Below are 19841 nucleotides of genomic sequence, written 5' to 3' on the forward strand. Positions count from 1 at the left end.
GTTAATAAAGTTTGAGTTAGTAAATTTTTGTAAAGCAGCATGTTGAAAAATGGTCTGGAGGGGCACCTTTGTGGTTTAGTCAGTTGAGCGTCCAGCTTTGGCTCAGGTCATGATCCTGTGGTTCCTGAGTTCAAGCCCCACCCACATCGGGCTCTGTGCTGACAGCTCAGAGCCTGGAACCTGCTTTCGGATTGTATGTCTCCCTCTCTCTCTGCCCCTCTCCCCGCTCATTCTGTCTCTCTCTCTCTCTCTCTCTCTCTCTCTCTCTCTGTCTCTCTCTCTGTCCCTGTCTCTCTCTCAAAGATAAACATTTTTAAAAAGAAAAAATGGTCTGGAAGTACATTTCTTACATTTTAAAAAAGTTAATTATATTACAGTCTGAACCAAACTTTCATAACACATTCTGATTTTAATTGGGTGGGTTTGTTTATATCAGCTACTGAGGACTTATGCCTGAGTGATTATTCATTTAGTGACACTGAAAAGGTATGTCTAATTTATCACCATTTTGAGTAGAGAAATAACCCTAGCACGAAAAACTGTGTTTCTTGAAGAGTTAAGGAAATGCAAGCTGAAAATGAAAATAGTTGTCACATCTCTTTTGTTCCCTGTAGGATTTTAAATTTCAGTCTTGGGTTACTTCACATGTCTGTTCTGGTGCGTTTATACCTGGGAGGTTATAAGTGACTTTGGTATACATGACTTGGCATCTTCCAATTTTTTTTTAATGTTTTTATTTATTTTTGAGAGAACGCAAGCAGGGGAGAGGCAGAGAGAGGGGGGACAGAGGATCCGAAGTGGGCTCTGGGTAGAAAGCAGCAAGCCCGATGTGGGACCCAAACCCATGAATCATGAGATCATGACCTGAGCCAAAGTTGAACCTCAACCGACTGAGCCTTCCAGGTGCCCCAACTTTGCACCTTTCAAGTTATCAGCATATGGGCTCAACATAGCAATAGCAGGCCTTTTTCACCTGGATGGCAAATGCCACATTTGCCTAGCAATTTATTAGTAAGTATTTTGGGAGATGTTCCAGATACTTCCTTTAAGATTCAGTTTTATCTTGTTCCACGATGAAGTTCTTTCTCCTGTACGTCTATGATTCTTATTTTCCCACATTTTCTAATGGCATGGAGCTTTGTCTCAGAGAACACGGATTGATTTTCTCAATGAGGCTAATTCCATGCACTGATACTTAGTTGTGCATTGTCATAAATACAAAACCATGTTGCTTAATGGATAGAAGGGAATGTAGAGAAACACCATACATGTTATCCAGAAGCTTGGTTCAGGACATTAACACCATCCCAACTTTCTGCATTAGGTGTTTCACAGGATGCTGTTGCCTCTGTCTTCAGAGTTTTCGTGACTCAAGAGAATCTATTATTGTAAATACATATGAACATGAGCTTTGGAAACTTAAAAGCACACATACTGTGGAAATATGGCTTGACCCTTTTAGCCAAAATTTATATCTAAAATTCACCAAGCGTGAGACACTAAAAACATTTAAAACCTTCTTATTAAATATTTAATCTGGTTTTCCTCTTTCTCTCTTATTCCCACTCTGACTCAGCATAAGGTCAGGATTCTGGTCATCACAATAGATTTACTTTAAAAATACCTCTGTGTGAGCCCAGAAGCCCTCTGAATTGGTCATTTAATCCAACTACATAGATCACTTGATTGATCGCTCAGTGTATTCACCTGTGGTTGTATTAATTATGCTCTTTGTGCTGCCTTTCTCTCTCTCATTTCTGGGAGTTTCCAGGGAGCAAGGCTGCAGGCCTCTAGGAATAGAGATCCTGGCCAGGGACCACACAGTGTAGTGCTGATTACAGTGCTCTGTATAGAAAGCTGTTTGGGCATGTCTGGCTGTTCCATGAGATTTTAACCTGTGGAGGGCAGAAGTTGTGCTTTATTCACTCAGGTCTGGGCCCATTCAACAAATGCGTATCTAGAACCTATGGCGTGCCAGGCACCCAAGCATGTCCTGGAGCACATAATCTCTGTTCTCAAAGAAACTCTGAGGAGAGAAAGAAATGTGATAGGTGTAATATTAGTTGGGTAGCATCAGCTTACCACTCACCATATGCCGCGTTTTGTGTTAAGTATTAATAAGGACCATCGCAATGAAACTCTTAATATAGAGAGTACTTGTGTCTCCATTTTGTCATTGGAAAAACTGAGGTTTCACAAAATTACTTTATTTACACACAGACTATAACACGTTTGAAAATAGGCAGTTTGATTTTAGAGTATGAACTCTTAACCACTAAATTATACTGCCTGGGAGTGATGAAAAATGTATTCTGAAATAACAGAGAAGGTGGGACATAATTTCTTTCTTTGGGAGACAAGACAAAGTTACAAGAAAGTTTTCAAAGTAGCAGATAGGACTCTATCAGGTACAAAAAGGAAGGAGAGTCCTGGCAGAGGGGCCAGCCTGGGAAAAGTACGGGGACGTGATTGAAAGCAGGACACGTGAGGTGGCAGTTTATGGCCAGGCTGAAGGATGTAGTTTGAAATTTGTGGAAGGTGAAGTAGACTAGTTAGGCAGAGGAGGTTATGAGAAATTGAAGAATTTTGAACTCTATCCTGCAAGTACATAGCAAGCCTTTGGAAGGCTTTAATCAGAGAAAGGACATAACTAGATTTTTTTTTTTTTTAATTCTAATGGCATGCAGAAGAATAGATCAGCCAGGATAGATAGGATTGGTGACTTCTCCTTTAGAGAGATGAAATGAATCCTGGATGAACCCCAGATTCTGACTTGAGTGACACTGTTGCCCTGAAAGAACTATAAATTCATCAGAACCTTTTTAGAAAATAATATTCTCGTATGTATCAAGAGGCTTAGAAGTGTCAATACTTTTATCCTACTAATTTCATGTCTGGGAATTGATCTTAAGGAAACAATGTAAAATGCAAGCTATGCTCTTAGACCAGCATTTGTGATAATAGTTCAGAGTGCTTAAAGCAGATTGGTGAAATTGAATGAATAAGTAAATAAATGATGGAATGATTAGTGAAAAATAGTGGAAATATTGGCAACCATAATAGAAGAATGGTTAATATACATTCACTGGGTAGTTATTATGAATCCAATAATGATGGTTCTGAAAGTATTTAAGTACATGGAGAAGTGTATGGTAATTGGAAAAAAGAATAGAAAAAGATACTTCATTATTACAGAACGATTACACTGCAGACCTATGTTTAGATAAATAAACTTGAAGGAAATGAAATTATAATGGTGGTAGGTGTGTACCTCTGTTCTCTATTTTTTAATATTCTTCAATATACTCAATTTTTATATGGAAAAAGGTAACCACTTTGGGATGGTTTGAACTCATGTTTGATGTATCTGAAACATCAAAGTGACAAACAGAAAAGAAATAGGCTTGATATTCTACTCACAGAGACACACATCAGAGACATTCAGGTATTCTACACATCAGAGACAGTCAGTAAATGTCAACTGTATTGAAGCTGTAACCATTTTCCATCCCCTTGGGTAAGAATATCAGGGTTTCGTTGTAATGTATGGGAAGTTTTACCATCACTGGAACTTACATAGACTCGTATTAATGGGGGGGGGCTGGGAGGGGGGAACCAATTCTTCATGTTCCCAACTTCGTACCTGAAGCAGATGAAGCGACTCCCCTGCCCTGTGCAAAAGTAATTTTAATCCACCAATCTTAAGTAACGTAGAAAATACCTGATTTCAAATGTATATCCTTTTATATAAAGTCATTCTTTCCTCTTGTAAGGGAACACTGATTGCTTTTCTTAATACTGAGCTATCATTTTTCCTAGTAGTTCTTGTTCAAGGATCAAGGGTCTGCTTCATTGTTTTCACATTTCTAATGAAAAAGAAACCAGAGGCATATTTAACCTATTGAATTTTTATGGGCTTTGAAAATCCAGGTATTTTCTAATTGGAGGCTTTCAGTTCATTAGTCTAACATTGCCACTGCACTGACGGTGTGCCACAGCAGGCGGCTTAAGATTATTTCTTTTGGGGTCCAGGGTAGTATTTTGAAGAAAGGATTGTTATTCACTGTTTGTATAATAATTTGGAGACATGCTTAAAGTTGAAGTGGGGCTAACATGAGGTGATCCAGTCACTGTTAACATGCCACAAGCACAAGCACCATGACCCCAGCACTCAAGACAAGGACTTGATGTTGCATCCAGCCCATGTATCCATGCTGCACTCATTAGTCACATGAACTCGGGCTTCGGAGCACAGTCCAGTTCTTTAACCATCTTTGCTGACCAAAGAAGTCATGGTGGGAAGACAGTAGTTAATTTTGAAGTTATTTACTAGACCGTGAAGATTTAAAACCAACAGGTAGCAACTTTAGTGATGTGTCATGGGTATAGCCAGGGGTTTACCGACCTGAAAGACACTCCCCGCCACCTTTTGAGAAAAATCTAAAATTCCCCATGGGAACCAGGATCCTTAAGGGCCTCTTTCATGATTTGTATATATCTTTTCATGTTAGCTTGAGGAAATGTCCATTTGCCAGTGGATGTTTTATTTTGGGGGAAGGGGTGGTACCTAGCACACATTACATTTTTTTAAGTTTATTTAATTATTTTGAGAGAGACAGGACATGAGTGGGTGAGGGGCAGAAAGAGAGAGAGAATCCCAAGGAGCCTCTGCGCTGTCAGCACAGAGCCCGACACGGGGCTCAGACTCACAAACTGCAAGATCGTGACCTGAGCTGAAGTCAAGAGTCAGATACTTAATCACCTGAGCCACCCAGACACCCCATTAGCAGATGTTTTATTAATTCATCACGTATTACTAGTAGTAGGACTTCCATGAAAATGGAATACGGAAAGGTAAGGTTACTTAACGTACGTATGGGGAAGGGAGTATGGCTGGAGCACAATACTTGGGACCCTTCCAAATGAGGCGCCATTTGGAGGGATCTAATAACCACGGCAGAGGGACATCAAAATCAAATCAACCAGTGTCTGCCCAGCTCTTTCTACATGAAAGTCAATGCAGCAAGTCTCCTTAGAGACCAAAAGAAGGAGAAATATGACGTGGCCTTTACGCTTAAGGAAGTTGCTGTTACAAATAGTGTCTGGGAAAGAAATAATTGTAATATTTAAGGAGTGTTTACTGTGTGTTAGATATCGTTCTTAATGCAATGTGTGTGCCATCTGATTAATGCTCTCATCAACCTTATGAGATAGGTGCAATGACTATATTCCTTTTACAGATCTGGAAACTGAGGCTCAAGGGAATCCAAAGTCTTTGAAACTTAAGACCCAGGTGTTCTGACTCCAGAGCCCTTGCTTTTAAGTGTTATGCAATACTACCTCTCAGACAAATTTTTTATATTTCAGGGCCTCTGGGAAAAGGTGAAAGAGAAATGTAAGAGTATGCTTGGGAGAGCACATTTTGTGATGCCAGATTTCTTCTACCTCACCACCTGAAATCTTGTAAAATGTGAAATACACAAAGAACCTTCTTGCTTGTTCTAAGATACATGACCTAGGATAGCTTGGGAGGACTCCTATCACCCCAAATTTCAGTCTTTAATCTGATTCTAAATATTCTTGTTCGGGGCCAATCAGACCGAAGGGACTTTCTGTTGTTATTGTCCTGAGCCTTTGCCAAGAAATACTTTATTTTTGGACCTCCTACCTGAAATGTGGTCAGCTGAGCAGAGTCTGTTGGTGGCCTTTGATCCCATTAGAGGGTTCTGAATCAGTGACCCAGATTCTCGAGTGAAATTTGATATTAAAATAATACCAAACTGAAGTCCTAGGAGATTCCAGTGTAATGTATACAAGTCAGAATAACCAAGACTTGGGGAAAATAAAACGAGTTTCAGGTGGCTTCATTTGCTCACTTGTGGCTTGCCTTTCACTCTTGAGTGACTCTTAACCCACCTCTTCACATATCAGGGACACAGCAAAACATAAAGTCTCTAACTCCAATTTAAAGATTTTAGAAGCTGGCAGAGCTTGATAAACAGCAGTACTGTATCACGTAAAAAGACCTAGTGACAAAGGCTGCTAATGAATTTGCATTTCTCCAAGTTCAGGTACTGCTCTGATGTCATCTTCCCACACTGTTTTATCTTTCGGAGATTTTGCTTCATCACATTTGGCCTTTTTTGAGGGAAGCCTGACCCAGTGACCTTGCATTTGCAGATGGGCTGTATTTCATCTAAGTCCTAATATTTCCTTACAAGTGGCCTGTGGGCCTTTCCTTTCCATCCTCTCCTCAGTGGCCAACCTTCAGCAGATGTGGTAACTAATTCAGCTCTTACTCAGACGCAGTATTTCAGCTTCTTTACAGATTTATTTAGCAAGCGTTCATTGGAAGCTTCCCATGTGCCCCAGCAGGACCTGGTCTAGTGGGGGAGGGAATGTCACCTTAAATACCAAACCGTTGGTGCCTCCTCTGCCTCCCCCTAGTCCTAGCCTGGTTGCCAAGCACTGTGCAGGACAGCAAGTCACAGAGCTGATAAAGATGTGGCCCTTACCCCTGATGCTAGCACTCCAGTGGGAGACACATAAATGATCCAGTGGGTGTGGTCATTCTTGATTCAAACTGTAGGTTAAGCCACACTACGTTTTTTTCCATTCTCTGTAGCAGACTACATAATGAACTCAAAACAGGAAGAAAAGTAATTTGGATACATGAATGCCTTTAAAATAGCTTGTAGGTTTTGCTGGGGAAAAAAAAGATTCAAAAACTCCTATATCAAACTCTTAGAATTAGCCTAGGGAAGACTATTTTAAATGCTGGTTATTTACCAATTGAGTGGAAAAGGAGAACTCTTTTTCATTGTCATGAAAATAATAAATGCAGATGAGCACAGGGTGATGTATGGAAGTGTTGAATCATTCACTGAATTGTACACCTGAAACTAATCTTACACTGTATGTTAACTAACTAGAATTCAAATAAAAACCTAAAAAAATGCAGAAGCAAAGGTATATGGACTGTAAGTGGCCTTACCATTGCACTGCTTTGAAAATGCTTTCTTTTATTTTTTTTTAATTTTTTAATATTTATTTTTGAGAGAGAGAGAGCATGAGCAGGGGAGGGGCAGAGAGAGAAGGAGATAGAGAATCCAAAGCAGGCTCCAGGCTCTGAGTTGTCCACAGAGCCTGATGCAGGGCTTGAACCCACCAACTGACAGACATGACTTGAGCCACAGTCGGACGCTCAACCAACGGAGCCACTTAGGCACCCCCTGAAAATGCTTTCTTAACGCTAAAATTGTAGTTAGTCACACAGTTACCTTGTTAATTTCTGTTCTGGTTTCTAACTTAGCTTTTCGGGACTCACACTGCAAGATTTCTCTGTGACATCTCCGTCAGACAGGATGCTGGAACTCATCTTTTTTAGTGATGTTAGTTTTGCAACTCAACTTCTGAGCAAGCACGATGCTTCACCCGGCTTATTTTTTCCTCTCTCTTCTTGATAAAGTCTGATTCAGATGGTTTACAAGAGCCATTCAGACTCTCTACTTATTTGCCTCTGTCCAGCCTATGGTGACAATTGGTGCACACACCCAGTACTTAGAAAGGCCATTTAACTAGAATCAAAAAGACAGTAACAACTGTTAACAAGATGTGGAAGACGGTGTGCACTGTTGGTGGAAATACTAATTGGTGTAGCTAATGAGGAAAGCCATGTGGAGGCTCCTCAAAATATTAAAAGTGGAGGGGCACCTGGCTGACTCAGTAGGTGGTGCATGCAACTCTTGATCTTGGGGTCATGAGTTAGAGCCCCACGTGGCATGTAGAGATTACTTAAAACTAAAACCTTACAAAAAATTAAAAATAGAATTATCATATGATCTGGTAATTCCACTACTGGTTATTTGCCCACAGAAAATGAAAACACTCATTTGAAAAGACATACGCACCTCTGTGTTTATCGTAGCATCATTTACAGTAGCAAAGATGCGGAAGCAACCCAAGTGTCCATTGATAGATGAATGGGTAAAGATGTGGGGTGTGTGTGTGTGTGTGGTGGAATATTACTAAACCATAAAAAGGATCAGATCTTGCTATTTGCAACAATATGGATGGACCAAGAGAGTGTTATGCTAAGTAAATTAAGTCAGACAAAGAAAGACCACATACCTTATGATTTCACTTGTATCTGGAATCTAAGAAGCAAAAGAATCAAACAAAAAGCAGAAATGGACCCATAAATACAGAGAACTGGTAGTTGCCACCTGGGAGACAGGAAGGAGATGGGCAAAATGGGTGAAGGTGAGTGGGAGATACCGGCTCCCAGTTATGGAATGAATAAGTTGTGGGGAATGAAAAATACAAATAGGGAATGTCGTCAGTGGTGTTGTAATAGCATTGTGAGGTGACAGATGGCGGCTACACTTGTGGTGAGCATAGCGTAACCTTTAGAGATGTTGAATCACTATATTGTACACCTAAAAGTAATGTAACATTGTGTGTCAACTATACTTTAATTGAAAAGAAAGGGCAGTTTGGTCAAAACTGTTTCTTATATTAGGGCTATGCTGGCCTTCTCTTGTATTATATACATTGTTTTATTTTCAGTCAGTGGACTTTTTAAGATGTAAATAATTTGGAAACAAGTTTCTGTTACATTTTTAAAGATTCTTAATTTTTTCTTAATTGTAGAGCAAAGAGATTGCATTCCAGCTTCATGAGGATTTGATGAAGGTTCTTAATGAACTCTATACGGTAAGCACATAATCTTTCTTCTTTTGAAAGAATCTTTGCTTGGGAATTTTGGTTTGCAGAAACAGTGCTCTGATTCGAATTCATTCCAAGCTAGGGTGTTGATGGATGCTTCTCTGGTTGAAATGTTGATCCAAGTGGATAGATGCACACTACTACGGTCTTATGCTACTCTCTCCGTTGGGGAGACTGTGTTCAAGTAAATATGCATATGCAGTTAGCACACTTTAAGAAACTAGAGTTTAGATGTCCCTGTAAGATTATGTTTGTAACTATTTGGATTATATGTGATCTATACGTATATTTAATGCCAGGATATTTTGATTTAAACTGTTGCCATTTTTTTTAAATGCTCATTTATTTATTTTGAGAGAGAACTCATGAGTGTGAGTGGAGGAGGGGCAGAGAGAGAGGGAAGGGGAATCCCAAGCAGGCTGCATGCTGTCAGCACAGAGTCCAACATAGGGCTTTCTCCCAAGAACGATGAGATCATGACTTGAGCCGAAACGAAGAGTCGAACGCTTCACCGACTGAGCCCCTGAGGCATCCCAAATTGTTACCATTCTTGCATTAGCCATTCCAGGATTTGAGCAATTTAGAGTTGCTTTTATTCTGTTACTTTAATTTTTATTCCCATTTCAGTTAAATTGTTTGGTTAATGACCTAATATATTAAAATTGCTTTTGGGGAGGTATCGGTTTTCCTTCTTGGCAATAATTTCCTTTTTTGAATTTAAATTTTATTCAGGTTACTGTATATAATCATAAGAAATTAAATAATTTAAAGCTATTTTATTTAAAAAAAAACAATGAGGTTGCAAGTTGGAGTTAGTCCTATGTCTGTGTAAAATTTTTTACGCTTAATGATCATTTTTTCTTACATGGAATATTAGAAGTTCCTTTATTATTACCTGTTCTTATTAAGCACCAGCTTAATACCACAGAAAATTTCAAATCACCCTTTGGCAATCCATTCTTCCCTCCCCTACCCAAATTCTTGATAAAGAGCTCTTCGAGTGAAGACATGCTCTCTTCTGTCTTCTGTATAAAACTTTATGAAATAAAGGCAAATTACCATGTACCTCTTGCTGTGAAATGCTGTCCAAGGCTGTGGAAAAACTGGGTCTTCCCAGGCTCTTCAGGTCCTGAAAGACTCTTGTTCATAAATTGTCTCTTCACAAAGCAAGTCCACCACGTGCTGAGGATCAAAAACTTTCTCACAAAGTCTCAGCCCAGTCTCTTGTCTCGGCTGCTATAAGTAAGCCCCTCATCACCTCATCTTCCTGTTTGTTTGCAGATTTGGCATAAATTGCATTAAGTGGAAAATCGGGCTCTCCAAGAATGGGGAAATTAGTGATTCCCAGCAGATAGATTACTTTCTCACCTTGGCCTTTGGAGTTGCATTTTTGGAGTTTCTTTAGACACTCAGAAATGTAGAGATTGTATATATCAAGGTTCTATCAGCTTCATTCTTAATGAATTCATTCATTCATTCATTCTTGAGAAACACCTTGGCCTTGAAGTCATAGATGGCTTCATCCACAAATTCTGTATCATTTGTGTCTCCAGGGGCAGGTCATTTGAACTGACTTCTAATAGGCAACAGTGCCGTGTTCCCAATGAGTTTGGTGTCAGGGTCCATGAGGGAAGAGTGGTAAGCCAGCATCTTGGCGGTGCTGGGCTTCAAGCTAGATGAGGAGATTGGGTTTAGAACGCAAAGCTGCTGGTCCGGTGGCCCACATGGGCAATGATCTTTCATTATTAAATAAAAATTCCTTCTGGAGGAAGTCAATGAGTTTTTATTTTATAAGAGAGAATCACATAATGAGAAGTGAATAATACTTGTTCTAGCTATAGATATTTGCATTTTTGCACAAGATTATTTGAATTTTTATTTATAGGCAAATCAAACCTGAAACATTATTAACATGTTTCTTGATTTACAGGTTCCGTTTGTTCTTAAAAAGCCATGTGTGTGAAATACAATTTTGTAAATTGTTTTTAATGCTCCATTGATACTTGCTAATTGAAAGACACTGTAGTTTTAAGCTTTTATAAAGTGAGTGATAGTCTTATAAAATTCGCTTTCCAATTTTTTTGTACATGTGTGATAAATTTGTATTTTTAATAGCACATTTGCTACCCCTGTACTTAGGAATTAAATTGACAATTTCTATTTGTTAGTTCCTCCTTAAGGAACTTTTAACTTTGCTTGCCAAAGCCTCTTTATAAGGTCATATCCTCTAACAAATTCCTAATGAAAGGGAGTTTTTGATGATAAAGGCCATTTATTAGCCCACGCTTTGTGTGATTTGTTAATTTCTGGTAACCTAAGTTAGCCAACCATTTCTAGATTTAGAATTCAGAATTTAGATTTAGAGTTTAAAAGATTAGTGAGCATCATGCCTCTGAACTATCCAAAGAAGAAACTCTGTATCATCTTTCATTGAACTGTTTTAAGATGAGAGTTTTATGACACTTTCCTTGTGGTTCCCATTGCTTGGATGTTGTTTTACCTAGAAATATAAATCATTCTCTAATACTTTAAAAAATAAATCTGCTGGTCGTCACATCATAGACAGGTGCCTGCTGATGATGGTGTGAAACTAGTGGTACTAATCAAAGCAACCATGGCAAAGACAAGCTTAATTGTTGAATAGGAGGAAAACCAGTAGAATGCTGTGAAAATTTTTTCTCCGTGAAGGATGTGTATGGTGAAATTTCTCCTGGGCTCAGACTGTCAAATGTACTTAGACATTTATCAGACTCTGTGTAGATGAATCAAGTAAGCTGACTCCTCAAAACTCTCATCATTGTCAGTCTGAAAGCCTGAAGGAGCCAGGTTCTAGAAAAGACCACTGGAGTTTGAATGACCCTGTCAGGGTCGTTTAACCTCTCAAAGTCAGTTGAGGACCTAAGGGGTAGAGGAGATGAGGTTTTAATTAGGTAGTCTGTAGATCACTTTGAACTCTTGTGAAAAAATTTTATCTTAAGCAGAGAGCATGCTCATCCAAGATCAGAGGTCTTGTTCCATAGGAAAAGACCCTCACATTACTTACACACGTGCACACACACACATACACACCCACAGTGTTTACTATAAAAGAAGAAGGATGTTTGGTCTCTCCTGCACTTTAAATTCAGATACACAATTTCTGTCTTATTCTGATAAAATCTATTCATTATACATACTCAGTTTACATTGATAAAGAAAAGGTGAGGAGTGTTTGTACAGTGGGCCAGGAATTGGGGGGAATGTGGTTGAGGGTCCTTGTGCAGCCACTGACTGGTCATGCACAGATGACCTTCTGAGTTGCATCGTGCATGGAATTTTGTACAACTGATGGTATAATAATGATCAGTGAAGCGACAAGTATAAAATACATAGCCTTAAGAAACTGAGGTTGCTGTTTAAGTGCCTTTTTAGACAAATCTTCACTCCTCCCTTTTTTTCATTTCTTGATATTCCCTGGGCGTCAAAAATATTTTGAGAAGTACCTTAACCTCCTTATACCAGCTTAACTTGAAATTACAGTCAACCTTAGTGGTGAGCTGCAGCCTTGTTTGTGGACTTTGATTCCCAACAATATTTCTCCCAGAGGCCTCTTGGTTATTCCAAACATCCTGTGGGAAGAGTTTGTCTTAAATAAAATACGGACACCCAGAAAGAATAGAAAGAGATGCCTTATGATCATTTATAGCTGAGAATGAACCATGTTTTATCAGATCCTTTGAGTACAGGTTGTGTGCATCGGGCATGAATGCCTGGACTTCTGAGCAGGGAGGGGGCAGAGAGATGGTGCTTTCTGGAAGGGGAGCAAAGGCTTTGAGGACATGCATCTCCTTTTCCATATTTTTTCCTCAACCTTGCCTTTATTTGCAGAAACATGGCTTCAAAATGGCTTTGAGCCTCCATTTGGATTCTTAGACCACCACAAGGGCCAGCCAAAGCAGTCAGGATTAGTTTGGCCTTGAGGAACAGAGATACTCAAAATAATGGTGGAAGCAAATTAGAAGTTTATAATCTCTCTCACATAAAAGAAGTCAGTCCCGAGGTTGGCAGCCTTGTGTTGGCATGGAGGTTACATAAAGCCATCCAAGAATCCGGCTTCTCCTAACCCACTGTTCTGAGAAATCTGATTGTAACCTTAGTCCTTATATTTACAGTAGTTGCTGGAGCCCCAGCCATTGCATAGGTGTTCCTGAAATGGAGAAAGGAAACACGAACAGAATGGAGAAAGGAAAAGAGGGCAGGCAGGCCTCCTGTCTCTCAAGGAGAGTTAATGAAAGTCCCATGTGAAATTTTCACGTAATGTTTCATTGGCCAGAACTTAGAACGGGATTCCAGCGGCCGTAGGGAAATCAGGGAGTTGCAGCCTTGTAGGTGGCCAGCTCATTGCTAACCAGTTACAGATCAGAGGTTCTGTTTCTTTGAGAGAGGGGGAGAGAGATTTATAGGTAACTAGCCACGCCTGTCAGAGTAGCTAACATTTACCGCATGCTCAGTAAGAATGTGCTGGTTATTGTGCTAATAAGCACATTACTTGCATTAAGTAATGTGATCCTTATAGCATCTGTCTGAGGTAATTACTATCATTTCCCCCATTTTACAGATAAGGAAACTAAGGCTCAGAGAGGCTTGACCCAGGTTGTGCAATAGGTAATGGAGTAGAATGTCAAGTCCAGGTCTGGCCTTCCGGTCATTTTATCTCTATTATTGTAGTTTGGGGACAACCATTTTCTAACAAAGATCTCTAAATGTTAACACCTCCCTAACAACACACAGCACTAAGCAGTTTATTACTTGCTCATTTGTACTTTTAGAGTCAGTGGCATTAATGTTGCTTCAACAAAAAGATAGGTAAAAAAATTGAACATGTGCCTCAATGGCAACCTGTACTTCTTAGAAGTATTAATTTTAAAAAAATCTTTTTTTAACAATTTATTTATTTTTGAGAGACAGAGAGAGACAAAGCATGAGCAGGGGAGGGGCAGAGAGAGAGAAATACACAGAATCAATCTGAAGCAGGCTCCAGGCTCTGAGCCTGTGGGCACAGAGCCCGATGCGAGGCTCGAACCCACGAACCGTGAGACCATGACCTGAGCCAAAGTTGGATGCTTAACCAGCTGAGCCACCGAGGCACCCCTAGAAGTGTTCATTTAAATGATCTAACAGATGGATTCATTGGGCTAAAAAGTGAAAGGGTGAACCAAGATCCTCAGACTCCCTGAGTCTAATCCACTAATTAACTTCCTTTTGCATTTCACATTTGAAAGAGAACTAAGTAGGTTCTAAAAGCAGGGAGAAGGCTGTGCTAGAACAAAGCAAAAGTGGATTGTACCAGTAGTCAGCAAACATCTGTTTGAATCCAAGCTCACTTAGTCAATCTGGGAATCTGTATTAGCGTGGGTTCTTCAGAGAAAGACCTGGTAGAAGATTTAGAGAGAGAGGAGAGAGACTGAAAGACTGATTATAAGGAATTGACTTATGCGGTACAGAGGCTGAGAAGTCCCATGATTTGCAGACATGAAACAGCAAGCCAGAGAGCGAGGGTATAGTTCTAGTCCAACTCTGAAAGTCTGAGAATCAGAAGACCCAATGATAGTGTAAGTTCTAGCCCAAGTTCAAGTCCAAAGAGGATGATTGTGTCTCATCTTGAAGACAGGCAGAGAGAGCAAATTCTCTTTCTCAGCCCTCCTGTAGTATTCAGGTCCTCACCAGATTGGATGAGGCTCACCCACATTGTTATGAAGACTGATTGATTTATTCAGTAAACATTTTTAAAATGCCTACTACATGGGGCTTAACTGGGTGACTCAGTTAAGCATCCAACTTCAGCTCAGGTCATGATCTCATGGTTCGTGAGTTCAAGCTCTGCCTCAGGCTTTGTGCTGACAGCTCAGAGCCTGGAGCCTGCTTCAGTTTCTGTGTCTCTCTCTTTCTCAAAAATAAACATTAAAATTTTTTTTTAATAAAGTGCCTACTCCAGTGCCAGGCTCTTTGGGATATACTGGGGATATACAGGTGAGAATAAAAATAAACCACATGCTTCCTATCAAAGCACTTATATTCTGGTGAGGAGAAACAGACAGTAAACAAATGTATAGTATGGCAGGTTTAAGTGCTACGAGGAAAAGTAAGGCTGGGATACACATAAGGCGTTCAGAACAACACCTGGAACATAGTAAACACTTAATAAATGTTCCTTATTAGTGTCACCTGGTGGTGTCATTCCCCCCCCCCCCCCCCCCCCCCCCCCCCCCCCCCCCCCCCCGCCCATCGTCAGTGGAGTAGGGATGGAGAGGGGATGGTCCGCCTCTCAGAGTAAATGTGGAGATGGGGGCTGATATCAATGGTAATTAGAGATGGTTGTTACAGCTGTATGTATATGCACATATGTATGGTTTTTCCTTATAATATATATTGCTTTGTAGAAGAAAAGACAAAGGAAGGTAACTTCCCCTAAGAAAACCAGATCAATGGTAGATGGGAACAGGGCTGCCATTGGATTAGTGGAGAGGTGGAAATGCAAAAAGAGAAGAAAGATGGTGACCGAGAGAGTCAGAGGGAGCACTCAAACCAAAGTCAACCTTCACCAGTCTGCTAAAGGGCTCACCATAAAACAGTGGGTTAAAGTGTTAAGCCTGTCCCCTAATACCAAATTCACAAAAGGTTATGCTGCAGTTGTCTGTCCTATATTAATCCTATATTAATATCTCTTTGCTTTGCAGCATTATGCTCGGCATTTTAGAAAACAAAGAGCTTACCGTCTTCAGTAAGCAGATTCTAACAAAGATGAACACAGACGGTCATGATAAATCCACATGAAATTGATTCTTAATTATGTGTAATTGATTATCACACTCCCTATACATCAGTGACACACATGGCTAGCCAGAGTCAAGAGGTAATCCATCCTGAGGTTCCGTTAACATTATGAGGCAAGAACTGAGAAAATGAAGATTTATCCAACCCTTCTTATGAGGCAAGCACGTTACCGCATTCATTTCTTACAGCAGCCCTGTGAGGCAGGTATTCCTAATCCCAGTGTAACAAATGGGAACTGGGGCTCAGAATGATCAGCTGAGGATCACACAGTTAATGAATGCTCCAAAATCTAAACCCAGCTTCAGTCCCCAGGGCCCATCATTTCCCCACCTGACAGCTGCTGTAGAGAAAGATGTGCAGAGCAGGTGGGGGAAGGAAGGGCGGAATGTGATCTAGTAGATAAAACTCATAGGTAGAAGTCACACTGCATGTTCTCATGGACACTGGTAAAAACTCATTTGAGCTTTCCAGGCTGTCCATATGGGTTGCAGAATGGGAAACCCAAATGGCTTTGTGCCTTAAGCTTTAATGTTGGGATATGTTCCTTTGGGCGTGCCTCTTTAAGATCTGATCTTTCATTTAGCTCTAATGTTATATGTGTCAACACCACCTGTTCAGCTGTGTGTTCATACACAGTGATTACTGCTAAGTATTCATTAGCTGATACTCCATTCACCTTTGTTTCTTCCTCCCAAACTGTAGTTCCGGTTTGCCTAACAAATTTAAGCAGAGAATGGAAGCTGTGCTAGCACAAACCCAGAGGCCACCAAGCGTCTTGTGTGGGATTTGGAAAATGGAGTTGCAATGCACACAGATATCCACCCTGGCCTTTGCATATCTTCGAACCACTTCTCTCTTTAAAATGTTAAAATACACAACTAATTATTTTTTAGAGCCGATGAGAGGGAAGACACTGTTTATTATTTCAAGCCCTTCCTTGAAAACCCCACCTCAGAGGACTGCTGAGGAAAGCTTTCTTGGCTGGCTTGTGAGCCTCCCACGAACCAGGAGCTAATGCATTCTTCTGTAACAAAGAAACATGCCCAAGGCAAGGTTGAAAAGTCATTCCGAAAGAGCCCAAGATATTTGCCACCACACATCAGAAGATTTTTCTCTGAGCCTCAAAGAGGATATTTATTTATTTATTTATTTATTTATTTATTTATTTATTTATTTATGGCTAAGTATTTATTTTAGCTTGTAGGCATTTTAAGTATTTGAAATATATATATATATATATATATATATATATATATATATATATCCCTGTAGTGAAAATGAAAATTCATTCCTTTGAGACGGACTACAAAGAGGTCTGGGTCTCTGAACAAAACATTGAACAAAGAGAAATAAGGCAGAAAAGATATGTAAAAAGCTCCCAAATTGAAAACCTCTTGGGAGCGCCACATTCTCCGTGATGCCACCTGGAATACTTTTTAAAAAAGCAATCTATTTAGAGATCTTGGGTTGACAAAGTGTGTGTGTATATCCTTCTGCTGGCATTATTAATAGACACTTTGATGGGAGGAAAGAAGGGTGTTGGGATCAAGATGACTTGCCAGCTTCTGAATTCTAATCTTGGGGTTGACATAGATTGACTTTGGAGACTAAGTTAGCTAATTTAGCCTGGCTTCATTTTCCTCCCAAAATGATTGGGATTAATAAAATTTCCATTGCATGGATCCCTGAGGACGGCTGTTTGATAAGAACTTTATGTGTAGATGCCTTTAAGGACACCCTGCTAATTAATGAAGCCAAATGCTCCCAGGCGCCTGCTTGGAATTTTCATTTTCTCTCTGAGATTTGAGATTTAGTTATGCTTGGCACTTATGAACTACAAATAAGACTGTCTTCTAAAAGCAGTAAGTGTTATGAAGTGGCCAAAAAAAAAAGAAGAATGTGTTATACCAGGGTGCCTAGGTGGCTCAATCGGTTAAGCGCTGACTTTGGCTTAGGTCATGATCTTGCAGTTCGTGGGTTCCGGCCCCACATTGCGCTCTGTGCTAACGGCAGGAGCCTGCTTTGGATTCTTTATCTCCCTCTCTGCCCCTCCCCCTTCTCATGCTCTGTCATTCTATCAAAAATAAAATAAAAACATTAAAAAAAAATTTTAAAAGAATGTGTTATACTGAGAATCCTTCTGAAAGAGTGTTTTATTTAAACAATTACATTCTGAGATACAGTATTACGACTTCTAAGCAGTTACAGTGCTTAGTAACTAACATCTTAGACTGTCAAAAAGCTTCCTTGCACAGATTAAGGCCTCTCACCTTCCTTCTTTGTTCTTCCCCCCTACCCGGCACCTTTTTTTTTTTTTTTTTTTAATAAATGCAATGAGAAGTACATATTAGATTTGAGGCACAGGGTATGTGTCAAATTTCAACCCATTTTTCATTGAAAGAAAAGGATTCTACATCAGTCTTTTCCATTTTAGTTGATGCTGGAATTCTCAAGATTATAGGGCTTTCATTTTATGATTCCAAGTGTCTTGTGTCCTCAGTTTAAATATTTAACGTACTAAACCTTATAACTTAAATGTCTAACACACACGTGTAATGTTGTAGCCGCAGTGTTGGGGTGCAAGAGCTTCTGGCTCCGGGGGTCCGAGAAGACCAGGGTCAGCCACTTGCCACTAACAAAATCAAAAGACTGAGAGACTGAGAGGTGGTGAAACAAGAAAGGAATTTATTTCAGTGCGGCCAACACCTGGAAGATGGCGGACTGACGTCTCAAAGCCTGTTTCCAAAGTGCCCAGGGTTTACATAAGGTTTACATAAGGAAAATGTGGGGCAGAGGTGGGTGGGTATGTGCAGTGGGCAGTGAGGGTCAAATCCATCCTTGCCTTGGGGTCGATCACAGGTAGGGTCTTGCTGGCTCAGGGCAGCCCTTATTGCTTGAGGGGATAGTTTCACTTCCCATCAGGGAGGGAATGCTGTGCTCTTAGGGCCTTCCACCTGAGCCAAGAGGCTGGTTGGAAAGAAGAACCCAGCTAGCAAGTTTGAGGTCAAAATGAAAGCAGCTGAAGTCCTCTTGCAATGTTGAAGACATGTGAAACATTTTCCTGAAAAGAATTAAGTATCTAATATTGCAGGAGACTTTGAAATTCTCATAAATTCTTTGGTGTTTCATTTTACATCTGCTTTCCCCCTCATCATTGTCAACTACTTTAAACTTCCCCTTTTCCACTTCTGCCACTGTGCCCAGGGTGGCCCTGGTTAATAAGTATTCCAGTGCCAACTCTTGGGTATTTTTTTCAGGAGATTGAACTTGTATTTCACTCCCTCTAAAGACTGTATGAAAACCCCTTTTGAAACAAGGGCTTTCTGCATGACCTTCTCCATCACTGACTCTCTCTGTTGACTTACTGGGCAAGGATTAAGTCTCTTTGCAGCTCCGTTTCTTTGATCCATAAAACAAAGACCATCCCTCTGCACTCAGCCTCTCAGGTATGAGAATAAACAAGTGAGCCTCAGTGGGGCTGAGGCCATTGTGGACTTAAAGGATGTGAAAGAAAGGTGTTTCATTAATTGTAATAGCATCCATTAAGCACTCACTGTGTGTCACTTATCACTGCAAGTGTTTGACATGTACTCATTCATTTTATCTCCACCATAGCCTTACAGGTCCTATTCTTATTTCCAATTAGAGGCAAGGAAACATGCTAAAAGGCAAAACTTAGATTTGAACCCAGGCGTTCTGGTGCCTGAGTTTAACCATTTATACTGGTGAGAGATGGAATGGGCGGTCTTTTAAGACCACACTCTCCTTCCTCAGTCAGTGGCGTGGATGCTTAGCAAATATGTGGAGGAGGGCTGTGACCTGTAACGTCCTAGGATTTATGGAGTTATTCGACATTTGTCCCAAGTCTTAGGGCCTATTCCCTGTCTCTAAATCCGTTAAAGGGAAAGCGCTAAAAGCGTTGTTGCCTTTTGCTCTAAAGTTATTATATAGGATCATCTCTACGGGGCCTTTCAACAAATACAGAGGTCCTGGAAATGCATTGATGCTAAGCATGCCGCCCTGTCACCAATGAGCTAGACTAGGGAGATAGTTCCATATATGGCGTTGGACGCTGGACTAGATAGAGCTGGGTCTTCACAGCTCTGTGCAAAGCCCAGAGTCACTCTGGGAGCTTCCTGGAGACCATGACACCTGTTTTTAGTGATGAGGGAAGGGTGGGGAGGGTGTTCCAAAAAGCATTTAGCACATGAGTGAAGCACAGATGTGTGAAGCCACAGTTACCTGTGCAGAGAACTCCATGCACTTGAATATTACCAGAGTATTAGCAATCATCGAGGTAA

General features: G+C 40.3%; 1 protein-coding gene across 1 annotated transcript in view; it reads left to right on the top strand.

Annotated features, from left to right (window-relative positions):
- Window positions 1-19841, top strand: part of SRGAP1 (SLIT-ROBO Rho GTPase activating protein 1) — a 285374-nt gene that overhangs the window by 159321 nt on the left and 106212 nt on the right. Inside the window, 1 exon segment of the mRNA XM_043564797.1 lies at window positions 8653-8715. Coding sequence (XP_043420732.1) covers window positions 8653-8715 — 63 coding nt within the window.

Source organism: Prionailurus bengalensis, chromosome B4, assembly GCF_016509475.1.
Source record: "Prionailurus bengalensis isolate Pbe53 chromosome B4, Fcat_Pben_1.1_paternal_pri, whole genome shotgun sequence".
NCBI classification, from domain to species: Eukaryota; Metazoa; Chordata; class Mammalia; order Carnivora; family Felidae; genus Prionailurus; species Prionailurus bengalensis.